At 42.2% G+C, this 13,838-nt stretch overlaps 1 protein-coding gene across 9 annotated transcripts in view; it reads right to left on the bottom strand.

The window, feature by feature from the left end:
• The window catches only part of LOC311163506 (microtubule cross-linking factor 1-like), a 102,195-nt gene that overhangs the window by 35,611 nt on the left and 52,746 nt on the right, over positions 1-13,838 (bottom strand). For 4 of the 9 annotated variants that reach the window (XM_084222405.1, XM_084222408.1, XM_084222409.1 and 1 more), the window contains exons 4-7: positions 12,029-12,088; positions 9,924-10,001; positions 4,827-6,152; positions 3,723-3,878 (exon numbers count right to left, since the gene is read on the bottom strand). In XM_084222405.1, coding sequence (XP_084078531.1) covers positions 3,723-3,878; positions 4,827-6,152; positions 9,924-10,001; positions 12,029-12,088 — 1,620 coding nt within the window. The remainder of the gene's footprint in view (positions 1-3,722; positions 3,879-4,826; positions 6,153-9,923; positions 10,002-12,028; positions 12,089-13,838) is intronic. The other 5 variants (XM_084222407.1, XM_084222413.1, XM_084222412.1 and 2 more) reach the window with 2 other exon arrangements.

Genomic DNA, 13,838 nt, shown 5'->3' with positions numbered 1-13,838 from the left:
ATCTTTCTTCTTCCCACACCTTTGTATTGGAGGAATAGTGGACATAAGACATACAACTTTCTATGTGGTCCTTGGTTGTTGTTGTTGGTTTTTTTTTCTTTTTTTACCAGAAGAAAAAAAAATCACAATGTCTAAACTGTTCACTGTTTCCTTTTTGGAAAAACAAAACCTTTAACCAGAGAAATGCATGTGCAAATTTTCAGCACGTGGCTGGGAGCTGCTGTAAAAACCATCCAGCTGAAAAACACTCACATGGAGTCATGAAAATTGCACAGAAACAGCACCAGTTAAAAAACAGAACTGTCAAAATATAGATCAAGATTCTCCTCATACACCAAAATGGATCCATACAGAAGTTTTGATTCAAAGCAGGTGGTAAATTGACTTACCTAAGCTGCACATCACTGTATCTGGTTGGTCCACACTTAACCCAGTAATTAACTTAGAGTCATACATTCCTTATTGGCATGATAAGTAAGGAGAATGGATAAATATATTAAAAGTGGCTTATATGCTATTCCTATTTTATTACTAGACCTTGTGGGAAATGTGTTGTTTAAGACATGCTCTCACCTTCTCCAGCCTAGTTGCTTTTATTTTAAATATCTGGTGACAATTCACTCCTTTTACATGAATTCCCTTCAGTGGTTCTTTACATAACCTAAGAGTGTCAGAGATTTTATGGCATTTTTCTGCACAGAACTAAATGTGTAAGCCATGTATGAAAACAATCAAAATCTAGAATGCAAAGTGCTTTTGCATTTGATATGTGCTTGTTCAGGAAAAGGCAGAACTGAGATCCTCTGAAGGAAGAGAACTAGGAGAACAGCTCAAATTTAGAGCATCAGGTATCAAATGTACCAAGCCATATCTGGTCATTTGAAAGAGTGAAATTTTTCTTCTTCTGAATGTCTTCTTGCTTCTGAATAAACAGGAAGCAATTGCTTGAGAAAACTGCCTTTCATTTATGGACATTCCATTGGCAGAAATCACCAGGTGAAAAATTATTTAACATTTTTCCCATTGGTTTCCATTTGTTGCCATAAGATGTTTGCTCCACGTTACCTGTTTTAGTTTTCCTGTTTGTTTTAGCCAGGGCAATTCTTACTAGTTCACCTGCTTTTTCCTTGGATAGTAAAGAGTGATTTATCCATCCCACCACAACAGAGCTCTGCTAAAATCATGAATAATGGATTGAAAATCCACCCCAATGGGCTCCAGCCTCCCACAACAGCAGCTGAAAGGCTTGTTTCAGCAAGAAAACAAAGCCCTGCTCTTAAGGTAATTTCAAGATATAATTTCCCTTGGACTGGGACTCTAACCCACCTCTTTAACATGCAAATACATTCTAATAATCCTGTTGCACTAACAACTAAAGCACAGAGCCCAAACAATGACACATGTTTACAGTTAGGCCACAGGGTAGTTTCAAGCACATGTCTGTCTGCATTTATTGTATTTAATAAAACAATTAAGCTCCCATGGTGCTCATTTTTAAAACTATAAGGAATCGCTAAATGGAAGCTGTGTGGCATTGCTTGTAAAAATGTTAATTTAAAATTCAGCTTGGAAAAAATAAATTTAGACAGATGAGCTTGCCTGAATAAAAAGAAAACATTTTCCTCGGTGAAAGGAAAGGCCAGTGCATATATTTTCACTGCTTAAGTCAAAGCAGATAAAGACTCATGTATAGCCATCCCCACTGTGGGCATTCGAGTCTCCATTTGAAATGTCTGTGATAATAAAAAGACACCTTTGGTATTTGAATAGTATTCTTTTCTGCTCATTCATCTGAAACAAAAAAGATTACAGTTTTTGCTAGTGCAGTCTATGAAATTTGAAAAAAAAAATTTAAAATAAATTAAAATACTTTAAGTGAATAATGAAATTAAATTGAATAATGAAATAATAAAACAATACCTTCCAAAATTGTTTTGAGAAATCTTCTCCTTCACTTGACTACTACAGCTTTCAAGATTTCAGTGGGCTGCCTTCCCACTGAAAAGTTTTAGCATAAAGCAGTGTAATGTTCTTTTTTGCTTAAGTGACCATGACTGTAAAAACATCTTAGTCTTCCACATTTTCTCAAGTTAGACTATTTGAGCCCCAGCCTAGGTCATATTTTGAGCACATCTGGTGCTAAACTGTTTATTCTCTGCCTTGGATTATAATTACTGGTTTGTTCCTTGCCAGGCTATGGTGTGAAAACCTTCCCTTCTCTGTTCAAGTACAGTTTTCTGTACATATTGTATACCTCATCCCATCCTGGGAGAGGAAAAAATGGTATGGTGCCAAAATTAGCCAAATCCCTAATCCTAACAGAGGGCATAAATATACAGGTCTTAATATAATAACAACACTGATCAAAGATAAGGGGGAACCAACAAATATGACAGAATTTAAACAGAAATATTGGAATATTGCTGGAGTAATTTTCTGACCCTATCTACCATAACTGTTGAGCAATATCAATTTCTGATTGCAAAGGGATCCATGCTGAACAACAAGATTTCTCTACCTCATTGGCCCCTTTCACAGCTGAAGAAGAATTACTTTACCCTTCACTGACAGGCTTATGGTGTCCTGGACTTATCAGATATCCTTCCTGTGGTCTATTATCACTGTTCCAAGTGAAAAGTTGGAAGAAATGCCGCTGAACAAAATTATTGTTCTAATCCTACCAAAGATCTGTGCGGTCGGGATATTTTAAACCAAACCAAACAAAACCAGCAAAGAATTACCTGTGTTAAGATGAAGGGCCACTTTCCCTTTCATATTCACACCATCATGCTGTTTGGCTACCAGCTGCCCTGAAGTTTTTGTCTTTCTACCCCTGCTTTCTAGGCCTTGCAATTGCCTACTTGCTAACCCAGCTGTCCTAGCCAGCAGTCCCCTTTCTCCAGACCCAGTTAGGATTTCAAATCTATTAAGTCTTCTTCATGTGTCTATAGAATTAAAAGCATGTTAAAACTCATCCCTCACTAGAAGCTACTCTAACCACCACAGCTTCAAGAACTGGCTCCCCAGTGGCCAGCAGAAAAGTTTCTCACTACTCCAAGCCCACCTTTATGGAGGCAGATTCAAAGTTGTTTTCTTCATGACAGGTTGCATTGTCCGGACAATCTGTGTTCATGAGAAAGCAGCTAAGGAGATGTTTACTGAGGCAGATATGGCCTCTGCATGAATGAAGATTCAAATAAAAACTGATTGGTGCTTTTGACAAATGGAAAAGTACTCAACAACCCAAACAATGGAGACCTATGCTTTAAATAAGCTTTTTTGGAAGCTGCAGGGTGCTGTATTCCTGCATGGTGTTGAGAATCACACATGCACACCAGCATCTACTGACAGGCAAAATGCAAAGCATTCTCTATCTGTAGTCTTTCCAGATTTAAAATATCCAACAAAGTAAAACCAGGAAGCAAGATCAAATATCAGGGATTGCAACCTCTTCTGGAGATCTTTCATTTCTTTACTCAGTTGTAAAGGGTCCCTGAACTGTACTTTCCCCCTTGGCAAAGCTACTCGGAGCAGGGTGATGGCTCGAAAGTTAGGACAAATTTGCTTCTCTGAAACTGCACGGGGCAAGTGAGATCAATCACAAATTTCACAACAGGGGTGCCGTGTTTGGTCTAATTTACTCCCCCAACCCCTGGCTTCTGTTACTCATCTCCTGGCTAAGGCAGCAGGAGGCAGTGAGTAAGACGGGCTGCTTTGCTGACCTCTAGACTGAAACAGCCCTTGTCTCCTGGCCTGTAGAGTTTAATGTCTCCATCAGCTCTGCGGTGTGGGTCGGTGGTGGCTCGCTGGTGGCGAATCTCTTGCTCCTCTCCACGATCTTGTTTGAGCTGCCACTCCATCTGATCCCTCAGTTTGGACTGTTAGATGCATGGGCGGTTTATAACAAAAAAACAAAAGGACAGGAGGGAATAAAGAAAACAAAAATGGGTAAGGTAGACGACTGAAAAACTACAAGACAAAGAAAAGCGTGAACAGAAAAAACAACTTAAATACAGTGGCATAAGAAAGTGAAGAGAACAAAACCAAAATGAGGATGAGCAAAATGATGGGCTGAAACATCTGAAAAGCAAAAAAGAGAAAGAGAGGAAAAAAGAATGCAAACACTGGTTATGAGGCGCATGCAATGAGGATGCATGAGTCAAACCAACAGCAAGCATACAAGTCATGAAGGATATGGGACACAAGGCTCTTCCTTCCTTACTTGTGCGGTGCAGAAAAGCCATATCCAGTGTGGCAGTTGTGGCAGTTTAGACATGCGCCCATGGGCAACGCTTTAGGCAAGGCAGTCCTTCGCTGGCTACAGAGCTTCTCACTCGCTGCTCGCTTAGGGGAGTGAGCTGTAAGCAGGCTTTTCAAAACACATCACTTAGAAAACTGCATTTGGTTGGGTTCTTTTGGCAAGGCTTTTGAGAACATGCCTGACCCTTTTACAAGAGAGCATAATAAAGACCTCCTCACATTTCTTAGCAAGGCTTCTAATTTACATTCACCAGATTTATTTATTTTTTTTAATTAATCTCCTTTTTTTCATGGGGAAACACTGCTGTTACAGACAAAAACAAGACAGATCTCTTTAACACCAATGGATTAGCCTTTTTGCCACGAGGAACCGCCTCTGAATCAAAGGAATTGTGCAAATAAATAAAAGAAAAAAAACTATAAAGTGTTTAACGTTACACACTTAATACACTGCGGGTCTGAAATCATAACAAAGCAGCTGTGAGGAAAATTAGCTCTAAGGTAGCAATTGCCAGAAAGAAAGAGAAACGGTAAAGAGAATGAAGGCAAATAAGAGGCTGACCTACCTGGAAGTCAGTGATTAATTCCTTCCCCAGGTTACCAATGGGAGAGTCTCGGGACATGGACGTCATTGTGGATAGGAAACTGGAAGACTCTGTGAGATGGGGAAGAGGGGAGAGGTCCTCCATCTGCTCCTTAAGGCCCTCTCCAATGTGATCAACCTTTTCCAGGAAGGTCTGAAGCTCCTTCCGGAAAGCTTTCATCCTGGAGTTGACAGTGTCCAGAAGCTCTGGTTCATGCTTATCTTCTCCCCTTTCCTCAGCGCTTCTGAAATCCTGCTCGGTGGATGGGCTGCTGGTTACGTGCACCTTTGCATCATAAATCAAGCTGTCCGTATCGGTGATGAGGCGCTCCACAGTCCTCTCGAGTCGCTCAGCCTCACGTTTGATGTTAATTAACGACTCAGTGTCCTCTTTCACTCTCATGAGCTCGGTGGAGCACAGGTCACTGACTTCTGATGGCTTCCCACTCCCAAAACCTGACGTTTTCTCATATACTTCTTCGGAGTCACTCTCACCCCCAATGGGCCCCTCTCTTTTTGGCTGTGGCGGACGACCATCTTCACTATCACTCTCTTTCTTCCCAGCATCGCTGTCGGCATCGCTGTCCCTGGGGCTGGAAGTGCGCAGGCCCAGGTGAGAGGCCAGATCGTAACGCTGAACGTTGGACATCAGGACCCTGTTCTCATACTGGAGCTTCATCACTTTCCCACTCAGCTCATTGATTTGTGACCTGGCCGACTTCAGCTCCTCTTGCAAGGTCCCACCACCCTTGGATGCTGCGTCATCCAACCAGCCTGGCTCCTGGCCCGGCTCGAACTTGAATTTGTTCAGCTCATTCGTTAGCTGCTTGTTGTGATCCTCAATTTCAGAGATTGACCTCCTCAGCAGCTCTGCTTCCTCTTCCACAAACTGCAGGTGCCTGCGTAGCTCTGTGGCTGATTCCACAGAGTCTCCGTAGGGCGAGGTAGGAATGCTTGAAATGTGGTCCCTGCTGAGACACTCTTTTTCATATTGGCACCTCATATCCTCCATCTCAGCTTTAATCCCCCTGTTCTCCACCTCTAGTTCCACTATTTTTCTGCCCAGTATGTTGGCTTCCTCCTCCACCAGCTTCAAACGAAGCTTCAGCTCAGCCTCCCTGGTGCTGGGTGGGCCCCCTGCTTCCCCAGTAGGCAGGGGACTGTCCACATCTCCATAGATGGACTTGTACTTCTGGAGCTCCTGCTCCAGTTCGTCCTTCTCCCTCCCCAGCTTGGCCATCTTCTTACGCATCAGCGCTGCCTCCTCTTTGGCAAACTGCAGCTGGCACTTCAAATCAGCACTGTCCTCCTGCCAAGAATAATCACCCCCCCAACCCAAGATTATATTACAATAGAGGAACAACCAGCAGCTTATTTTCCAAAATCTCCACCTCCCCATTCTCTGAGCTGTATCTGTTAAGTATGCAAACAATCCACAGACAGAGCTGCACAAACCACATAGTTGGCTTGGTCTTGGTTAAAATGGCAAAGCAGTTTGACCAGAGTTAAAGAGGGACAAAAAAAAAAATGCACCTGTGCAAGAGTTCAGTGATGCAAGAGTGCCAGCACAATCTTTTTTCTCAAATGCTGAGCTAATTTTGTGGAAAATAATGACTCAAATGAAAAGGTTCCATGATTTGCTGGCACTTTTTGTTCCATTTGCTTTTTGTTCCATTTACCTTTAATGTCACGCTTTGGTTCCCCTCAGGCACCATGAAACAAAGACTACTCAGATGAATTTGCTCATCACTGTCTCAAATTTTGGGCTCCTTCAGCTAGAAAGCACAACAAAGGTGTACTAAACTGCACGGTTGCCTTGAAAAGTGAAGACTTCAATTACTGTGATCTCATAATGCCGTGAAATAGACGAAGTTCCTAACTTACTTTCCAAATAGGAAACACACTGTTGTCTCTACTGCTGTTATTAGGACAGAGCAGATTGTGATCTCTGTTTCTGGGATAAACAACTGCTCTCAAGGGAGATCGGTGAAAACATGTGAAAAAGGGAAGAAAAATTGCTTAAATTGTGTTTACATCCAAATCCATCCCATGTGAAAACCTGCATTTTTCAGGAAGTACCAGGGTATTGAATGACTGTTTGGGTTTTTTTGTGTATGTTGGACATTAAAGAGTACTGCATCTCATCTCAAATGAAAACTCCAGTGTGTATTGTGCTGAAATAAGAGACAAGGTTAAGTAAATTCTAAGCCAATGAACAATTTCTTTGCATGAATCACTTTCATGAATTGTCATGGAGATACAGGCACTTGGCCTCAAAAGAGACACATTTATCAGCATTAGCAGTATAATGGAAGGCAGGCTTTGAAAGATGATCTCCTGAGACAGCAGATTTTATCCTTGTTGGTAGGCCATGTGGACATATGTGCAATTATATATGGAAACTTCATTTCGGTCTCTGGAGCACTGATATCTTTCACAAGCACCATTTTGTTTTAATTCCTAATAATGGAAACCAAGTTCAGAGGAAAACATGACTGACTTTAATTGTTCACCCAGATCAGGCTATGAAAAAAAAAAAAATTAGGAAACTAATTATGGCTCAGTAATCTGAGGAAATTATTTAATGTGTATAGCACAGATCCTAGTACACTGGTCTTCTATGTTACCTAGACTAATTTTGCCACATTCTATTTACACAAATACTAATTATGACTTAATTTCAGCTGCTAATAACTGAACAGACACAAAAGTGATTGGTTGTATACTTCTGAACCCAGCTGGCTTTCTGATTGATGCTGCCTGCTGCAGGTTGTGACTTTAAAATGCTAAATAGAAAAAAAAAGTTAACTTATATGTTAAAAACATGATAGAAGTAAAAACTAGTCAAACTTTCTATTAATATGTGGTTTTAATTGACAACCAAGAGCCAAACACAACTGCAATCAGCTCATGAGTTGATTAAAATTTTGGTCATCATGTTTCTGGCATCAAAAAAAAAAAGTTTTAAATTAATTCAAGGAAGGTACTTATGATTGATTAGAAGTAGAGCCTCTAGAAGATAGACTTTCTAGCCTCTCTATTGTCTCCTTGCATACGCATTTCTCTTTTTCACACATATTTTTATAAATTGTTTTTCTCTTCATAACTCAAAAGTGCAAATTAAGAATCAAATTCAAACCTGGCAAAATCCTATGCAGCCTCTACCGCAGTCACTCTGAATTTTGGTTGCTCTGGCTGGATAAGACTGTATGATTAAAGCATCATCTTTGTCCAGGGCTGTGCAACACATTACCTCTGTTTTTACTATCGTGGTGATTCAGTTTATCCCCAGAGCTCAAGGTTTTGCTTTTAGGGAAATACAAAGATCACAAGGAAAGTTACAGCCAAACTAGTGCTGCACATCCGAACCCACAGGTGGGATGGTAACTCCTGGTTATTTTTTTATTTATCTGTTAATAGCTGGTCTGACATTTTCTTTATTCTGCCTTTATAATCCTGCATTCTTTACCCCAGTCCTTGTCTGCCTTTGGCTTCAGGAGCCCAGCTGTCTGTGCCTGGTGCCTTGCACCTCCCGGCTGCAGGCTGCGGGAGCGATGCCAGTGAAGGGCAGCCCGCCCCATTCCTCTGCTCTGCCTGGGAGCACCAGGGGCCTGATCCCTCCCTGGGCTCAGAGGGACCTCCAGCCAGACACCCACTGCCCTTCAGGCAGGACAAACAGCAGCCCTTGGGACAACACACTCAGAGCTTTGAAGCTTTTGAAGAAAAGGGAAAGGCTTCGATGGGTTTAGGGTCAGGGCCCCAGTGTTTTTGCTCAGCATCACTGCACGACTCAGTGCATCTGTGGAGTTAGTGTGTTACTACTGCAGGGCAAAACCGCTTTTAACTCCTTTAATGGCGCCACTTTATTGCCAGGTTTTGTCTTAGCTATTCTTTTTTTTAAAGGATCAAATTTTCAAGTTTATTTTTTTTCACAAGAGCTGAAACAAGCAAGATTTTTTTCATTAAACAAACACAAGCCTCATACAAAACAACAGAGCTGATGGATTTAATCTTGCCTACTAAATATGGATCCCATCTGGAAAGGTGAGAAAGCTCTAGATCTTCCTCACTTCCCTGCCAGGGAACATCCCATTCCCCTGACAGCATTTTTTCCAAAGGAAAAGAATGGTCAGGAGAGATTTATCAGCCAGATCTAAGCATGCCAGAAGGGTAGGACTCCAGCCTTCATGCATCTGTCCCTCTGAAACTTTGTGTACAGAAATATCACTGATTTCTTGATCAGTTGAAACCAAGTAGAAACAGTGAGAGAGTGAGACACCCACACAGGCAAAGCAGAATTTTGACATATAAGGCAAACTAAAGAGAGGCCAAATCACCGAAACCAAGAATAGCTCATTATTAGTTAAATTGTGAATGAAAAGACAGGAGAGGGGAAAAAAGAAAAAAGAGGGAGAGCAGCCTTTCCATGGTTCTGGAGGAACAAGAGGCTCAAATCCCAGGGGCTGAATATGGGCAATGGCCTCCTGACTGTATTGAAAATCCAGTATGTGGATGCTTTCCTAAAATGTGTACATAGGGCAAATCACATAGAAAGAAAAGAAGGAACAGCAATGCAATGATGTGACAGTCACGGTGCTCTGTCATGGACTTTGAGAGATCATTAAGGATAAATGGGAGTTAATGATTACTGAGTGTGATAATTTGCATGCAATTGCACTGTGGCACTTCAGAAGGATGTTAATGGGTAAAAAAAGCAGGAGAAAAAAAGCCCAGATCCTTCCCCACAGAGTCTGCTGTCTAATTTAGACAAATGTAGGATGTGGAGATAAAGAAATGAAATGTATAGGAAATAAATTAACTTAATTTTGCAATGTAAATGCATAATGTGTGAGAGACGTGATGAGAATGAAGAGCTGATCAAAAATTCCCCAATACAATATTTCTTTTCTGGCAAGAAGACACAAAGCTAGATAGAGGCCAACACCATCTCCTCTACCACCACCACCAGCTCAAGGGAACTGCCAGGCAGAAGACTGGTAAGCAATTTTGGGGTTGCAAGTCTGATGACAAGGCAGTACAACCAGCACCCAAGCATCTGGCTGAGTGCCAGCACTCCTACCTTGCGCTGGAGAACCACTTTTCTTTGTGTTTTGCCTGGTGCCTGGTATTTTCCAAGAAGCTCCGTTTTGCAATTCTGCTGAATAAAAACTTTTTTTCTTCAATACTGCTAGAGGTGGGAGAGTGCTACTACAAATTCTGCTTTTACACAACTTCAAGACAATCAGCTTCATGGGTATTATTTATTCGGTGTGCCCTGTGGTGGGTGTGAAGTTCCAGCTAATTTTCATGACGAGCTTGCAGTAAGTAAAAACACCAGTCTTGCCACATGCTGTATGTATCTGTATGCAGGTGGAGGCACAGAATCTAAGTTTGAGGCCTTCTCAGTCACAAAATATATAATAGGTGTCCATTCTAGGTATTTAAGGTATCTGTCCCAGAAGAGCAGCATTTTGAACCTCCTGGGCTGTGTCTGTACCAACCCTTGTGGGCCATGCCCAGGACCTGGCATCTGTTTGACCAGGTCAACTCTGTGCTGTGATGTGCCCTATCTCAACCAGCAAATACCTCTGAATGGATGCCTGGGTTTGGAGACAGCTACAGGTAATATCCTAGATTTGGGAGAAAGCCAGGGCATGTACATATAGGCTAGGCTATGTTAATATTTAAGGTTATTTCTGGGTCTTTTTTACCCTAAAGAGTTGGTGAAGAAAAATGAATGGCCACCTTGCAGAGTGCTGATACAATGGTTTTCATTTCCAACCCCAAGTCCTTGGCCTGCAAGAGATATGATGTGTGTGTAGTGGGTAAAAGATTTTCTCTCCGTGTGGCTTCTGGGATCCCTTCCCTTTGTTGTGAGGGGTGCTGAGCTCACACTTGGTTACTCAGTTCATTTTGTGAAGGTAATTTTATGAAGTCCTTTTTCAGGCGTTCCAAAGCAAACTGTAGCTGCTCTTAATGCCCGGATTTGGGTGGAGGAAGCAAGCATGAGAATCCATTCTCTTTGCACAGTGTTTCCAGGAATGAGGAAAGGAAGGACAGTGCTGCTCACAAACCCCTACGGACACAACTGTGCCTTCATGTAGCTCCATCTGTAATTTGCATGTGTGTGGGCATGTGTATATACTTCATCCATATATTTTACATACTTGCAGAAAAACAAACTCTGACCTGACTGACAACTTAAATAATTCTCCATAGCAAGAGCCTCATTTTAAGGTATGATTAAGCCATGCTTGTGTCATCTTGGCCAGGAAGTTCAGTCTGCTGTGTCCTGGGAAAGCAGGCTGAAGTGCCCTGGCTACTGGCCAGTCCCCCAGTGTGCCCACTCAGCTGCCTGCCCTACCCTCTCAAGTTCAACATGTTGTAGTGATTTATTACGGTTTCTATTAAAAATCAATGGACTTTAGGACTAGACAACCCCAGGTCTCGGCTGTGTACACTGAGCCTGCAGAGGGGGCAGCAGGGGAAGTGCATCCCTTCTCTAATGAAGGCACAATGTCTCTCCTGGCTCCTTTCCCAGCAAGGTGAAATACTATCCCCATCTCCCTGGCTATAAACAGCAACTGTGCGGGTGCTGGGAAAAGCTTTAACTCCTACAGTCAGCACAAAAAGCAGAGGAAACCAGGCAGACTGCTTTCCTGAGAAGGACTGACCAACGAGATTCCAATAAAACCCCTGTCCAAAGAGAGACTGAGTGGGCAGCTTGGGCTCTCTGAGGTACCTCAGCTTTGGGGAGCACAAGTTCCTGCAACATCAGGGAGATCAAAGGAGACATGAGAGCTCGAGAGGTGTCACTGCAGTGTGTGAACTGCATTCCTGCCAAGACACTCATTAGCACAAAACCTTTGGCACAGTGTACAAATTTAGTTAGTCCCTAAGCTGTGATCCAATTATTTTGTGAGGCAAGGTGATTTGCTCCTCTTGTAGCAAACCTGCAGATTCAATCAATGGATACAAGCACAATGAGCCTGAGAAGCCGCACAGTTTAGAGACTGCACTTTTGTCCTAAATTGCTTCTACATTATCTCTGGGAGGTCTCAGTAGATTAAGGCCTAATTGCACTCGAGTTAATATACCTGATGGCCCTGTCAAAACCCATAAAAATAAATTTTGAGTTGTACCATGTGATTTTTGCTCAAAGTTGCACGTTCATGGAAACCATACCTGGGTAAATGTCTTTTTTTCTTTGTGGATTTCTCTGCTGCCTCTCCTCTTCAGGGAACTCTGCAACAGAAGCAATGCTGTGTTATTGATAAGCTAAATACAAACCCTGCAAGTTTGGCAGGTTTCACCACTATACAATTAATTAAGGAGAGAGAAAGAAACAAAGAAAGAATATTCTCCTGAACAAATGGGGATTTAATTTTTCATAATAATCCTTAAAAGAACAAGATGGTCCGTCCCTTGTCGGAGAATCTTTTAATGCCCAAAATTTCCCACCAAAACAAGGAATAAAATCGGTTAAAACTTCACAGAGGGGGTAACGTTGTCGTCCCCTCCCCACCCCCCTTTTCTTCTATGGACCACCACAATTTTTGGCTAAACTTTCTTTTTGCATGGGGCAATGATTAATGTTTGATTAATCCAGGGCAGAAGTCCAAGAATCTTACTCACATGTGGTGGAAACCTCAGAGGAAAGCAACCCCCCAAAAAATAGGCAAGGACACGCATGTTTAAGCTATGTGGCATAACATTACTTGCTAATCCGTGCTAACAAACATATTGAGGAGTCCACATAACACCAGATAATTCTCCAGGTATTTTTGAATTTACTTCATAAACCAGATTTTATTGGTTTTGCAACTCTTTTTATCCCTTTATAAGGAAATATTTTTAAGACACGGAAATGATGTCATCATCACTGCTTCTCTGAGAAACCTCTCATTTCCCAAATGGAAAAGTACAGTTTTCCTGAGAAGTGAGAGGCAGAGCACCATCAGGATGTTACCAATGTTTACTTGTGTGTCAAGACTGGTTTCCAAACTAGTGTGAGCTGGGCCTATTTAGAAAAGGCATCAAATTGACACTTATCAGGTTGAGATGACCAACAGTTATATCAGAGAGAAAAAAGGCAGAAAGCTGGAAACTGCAGAGTTTGAATTCAAAGCAGGCTGTGTTGCTCTGTCTGTGCCCAGAGCCTGAAGGCTGATACTCCCCAGATCACCCCGATATTCTGGCCCCTTTTATTCATTATTTCTGTTCATATTGCTCTGTGGAGGACAATTTCCAGCTGAGTTAAAGCCTGGGCTGTCATGGGTTGCCCACGGTTGGCAAGATGGGGTTGCCCTGCTCCTCTGGTCCATGTGATGGAGCAGTGTCCCTGGACCAGCACCTGCTCCCATGTCAGGTGGGCTAAATCCCAGTCTCTGTAACCCACACTGACCCAGCACTTCAAACCAGGAGCTGAGAGGAAGGGACAGGAGGGAGAGGCATCCTGTTAATTAGCTAAGTCCAGCCTTGTGCCCAGCCATGAGCTGGCAGAAAACACGATGTGAGCTCGGGGACCAGCACACACACCACACACAAATCTGAACCAAAAGCTTTCCCTGTCTTTGTGGTTTCTGTCTGTTCAGCTCTGCAGCTACTGCACATTATAATTATTGCACACTAAGACAAATCTCTCCTTCTACTCTTTGTTATACACAGATAAGTAGTTAAAACCCATTCATACGCAGCACCATATGCCCAAGACATACTACAGTTTATTTTTGTTAATCTGCTCTCTAATCCAGTGATTTCCTATAACTAATGAGGCTGAGTAAGAGAAATGTCTTTTTCTGGATACTGAAACAGTTCAATAAAAAAAGACTTTAAACACTAAAATCATCATATTAAAACCCTTAGGCAGGATAAAAACATCACTCCGGGGCACACAAGAGGGGTCATTCTGGTTGAAGAGAGATGGGGCATTGCCCTGGTCCACACATGTGACTTCTTTTCCATGTGACTTCAAGCAAGAAAAACTTGAGTGAAA

The sequence above is a fragment of the Fringilla coelebs genome, assembly GCF_963513975.1.
Source record: "Fringilla coelebs genome assembly, chromosome: 1".
In the NCBI taxonomy this organism is placed as follows: Eukaryota; Metazoa; Chordata; class Aves; order Passeriformes; family Fringillidae; genus Fringilla; species Fringilla coelebs.
This window is presented reverse-complemented; position numbering and strand designations above follow the sequence as displayed.